Source organism: Polyodon spathula, unplaced genomic scaffold (genome assembly GCF_017654505.1).
Source record: "Polyodon spathula isolate WHYD16114869_AA unplaced genomic scaffold, ASM1765450v1 scaffolds_2703, whole genome shotgun sequence".
Lineage (NCBI taxonomy): Eukaryota > Metazoa > Chordata > Actinopteri > Acipenseriformes > Polyodontidae > Polyodon > Polyodon spathula.
In genome coordinates, this window is record NW_024474171.1 from 1 (window position 1) to 3,264 (window position 3,264).

Genomic DNA, 3,264 nt, shown 5'->3' on the forward strand with positions numbered 1-3,264 from the left:
GACCCAGCAGTCACTGGACAAAGACCTGCATGAAACAGGCTGCTCTGCTGGTATTGTTTAGTTACAAAGACCTGTATGAAACAGGCTGCTCTGCTGGTATTGTTTAGTTACAAAGACCTGTATGAAACAGGCTGCTCTGCTGGTATTGTTTAGTTACAAAGACCTGTATGAAACAGGCTGCTCTGCTGGTATTGTTTAGTTACAAAGACCTGTATGAAACGGGCTGCTCTGCTGGTATTGTTTAGTTAAAGCAACACTGTGTGCTCATTGTTATAGTAGAATATCTTTTATGTGTGTTTAACATTTTATCCAAAGCTTTTTTGTGTTCTTCACATTTCCAGAGAGCAGCTGCTGTTGACAGTCCACTTAGTTTATGTTCATTTCAGAAGTAGGTGCAGAACAAAACATTTATTGAAAATTAAAACTTTACAAAATATTTAAAGGAAAAGTACAGGGGAAAAAAGGTTTGCATTAATTTAAGCACAGAAACATAAAATAAAGGGTATTAAAATGGTGCTTATTTACATTCATGTTTTGGTTTTAATTTAAAACGTGATTATAAAGACTGCTGACATTAAACAGTGCTTTGAATAATAATAACCAATAAAATTAACAAATAAACTCCTCACCCTCTCTAAACAACTTGATTTAACTTGATTTAAGCTACAATAAAGAGTCTTTAATAAAACAGCGCTTAGAACAGTCCTCAAGGTTGTGTGAATAGGGCCCTACATTTCCAATGGAACCACACCAAGTGAAAATAATTGCTTTCAATCAGGCTCTGCGCAGCTGCACAGTTTGTCCTGAAGAGGGCGACAAAGGCCAGGCTTAAAACACGTTTCTGCTTTTCCACTGTGGGCAGATTGCACATGTAATGCAGTTTGATTGTGATTTACGATATCCATGGAAATGTCTTCTTTCTTGTGATGATATTTCACTCACATTATTGTTCAAATAAGCAAACAGTTATAATATTGAAACTTTGAACTGCCTGACGAGTAGACCCGGTGCATCTAATTAAATGCTCGTTAGGGTAATTATCCAACTATTTCAGAATGGGATCCTTTACAAACAAAATTCTAATAACAACACGAGGAAAAGGCATCTTGTACCTATTGCTTGCCTGTATAAAGGTATGTATGAATCCCCAGGGTTTATAGATTTGCCAGATGCACCTAAATCCCAAATAGTTCAGATAGATACTATAAATATCTATAAATATCCATTTGATAGACAAAATCCAATTCAAAACAAGATCATGGTTTTCTGAGAATCCTGCCCGTCATGTTTTTCAAACCTGCACATTTGAGACCTATGTAGCCAATGGAAGTGCAATATAGGAACACATTGTGGGATTATTTAGTGAGCTACAATCACTTTAAGAGATACTTCTCAGTACTTGCTGTGGGAATTCTAGCACTGTGCAGAGATGCCAACTAAGTCTGCCACTTGGTGCTGTGTATGTGTTTGTAATCAATAAATACTCAGGACATATTGAACATTTGATACTGAAACAGCTGTCCAGTTGTGAGTGTTTACAATTACAAAAACACTCCCCTGACAGATTAAACAGTAAAAATGAGTCTGCCTCGGCCCCAAGTGTAAAAACAAATAATTCACCTCGTTTCACTCTGCAGGAGGCGCCGTTTTTCCCCCTAACTTTCATCCAGAGTTGTGTCAGATTGAACATTCCCTTCAGCCGAGGAGTGGAGAGGACAGACAGGGAGTTCAATACAAAGGGTTTCTTACAACACAAGACAGTCTAGTTCAGCTGGCAGATTGTTACACTGGAATCATAAACCCAAAACCTAAACCCAGGATAGAGCGGCTCAGTGAATGTGGTTTGGAATCTGTGCAGGAGGGTCATTGTGTCAAAGACGCCATAAAAGGACAGAGTGCCGGCATTAAAGTCCAGATACACTCCTATTCTGGGGGAGAGGGGGGCAGTTATTGCAGTTTTATTGTTATTGTGCCAGGCAGTGTAACTGAAATCAGAGCAGAACAAACTCCAGGACTTGTCATTGAATCCAAGAGCACAGGAATGATCCCGTCCTTTCCTGCTGATTCCTTTATATGTGACTCCTATAGAAGCCCCTCCCCCACTGCACTCAATCTCCCAGTAACAGCGAGTCCCAGACAAACCCTCTCTGCAAAGCACTTGGGCCCAGATATCAAATCTCTCTGGGTGATCATCAGCACATTGCTGGGTCTCTATCCTCCATGTCACCTTTCTGTTCCCTTCAGACAGATAGAGGTTTCTGTGAGCTGTGTTTGGGTCCAGTGTGAGCTGACAGGAATCTGATTGAAGAGAAGAGGACGGGTAGAGGATAGAAGATTAGAAAAGTCAAATCATTGAGAAAATCTCCACTAGGTTTGAATGGTACAGAACCAACACAAAGACAGACTGATCAATACATATTACAGCAGGGTCTTTTTATAAAGGCTGTTTCTGAGAGAAGGCTACAGCTTGAAAACAGAAGAGGCATTGAGGTACAAAGGTACAGAAGGGAGTAAAAGGATTATTTGTATTTTGGGTGAGTTTGTGTGAATTCATTTTGCAGCTGGCAATCAATGCCCACAGTCATGATGCTAATCATTGTAAAATATGATATGCTCCCCTCCAGCAAGTATTGGGACAGGTGAATACATGCATATCCACTGGGGGGGGCATTTGTTTATATTTTTCCCAGTCAGATCTTCCTCTCCCTAAATATCTTGGTATCTGTGAATAGTGTTAGCTCTTCTCACAATGGAGTGACACATCTTTCAATCAAATGTTTCAGTGAAAACAGACTTACATTTTAAAAACTCAGCTCTGTTCCTTGGCTCTGGAGCCTGCAGACTGTAAACTGCAACTTCATTCACTGGGCAGAAGAAAAGAGAGAAATAGAATTGAAACACACAACAGTCATTGTCTGCTGCATCCTCAAATCACTCCCTCCTCCCTGCATCATCAGTCCCCGTTCCTCCTTCCTCCCTCCTCCCTCCTCCCTGCTCCCTGCTCCACCAGTTATCAGGCGTTATTTTTGGTGTTTTGGGGCGATCAGCCAATAATACAACTGTTTCCCTCTTCCTGCGATTTCATTGGTCTGTCTGTCCTCTCCACTCCTCGGCTGAAGGGAATATTCAATCTGACACAACTCTATATGTCAGTCACACAGCCTGAGGAAACTGCTGCATGTGAGCTGAAGCAATCGCAAAACTGCATCACTGAGAGCCGCAGTGGGACGATATTATAGTTTAAAAATAATGATTATACAAACA

At 40.7% G+C, this 3,264-nt stretch overlaps 1 protein-coding gene across 1 annotated transcript in view; it reads right to left on the reverse strand.

Annotated features, from left to right (window-relative positions):
* Nucleotides 1–666: 666 nt before the first annotated feature.
* Nucleotides 667–3,264, reverse strand: part of LOC121310861 (tripartite motif-containing protein 16-like) — a 3,527-nt gene continuing 929 nt past the window's right edge. The window contains exons 4-5 of the mRNA XM_041243794.1: nt 2,799–2,864; nt 667–2,298 (exon numbers count right to left, since the gene is read on the reverse strand). Coding sequence (XP_041099728.1) covers nt 1,763–2,298; nt 2,799–2,864 — 602 coding nt within the window. The 3' untranslated portion in view covers nt 667–1,762. The remainder of the gene's footprint in view (nt 2,299–2,798; nt 2,865–3,264) is intronic.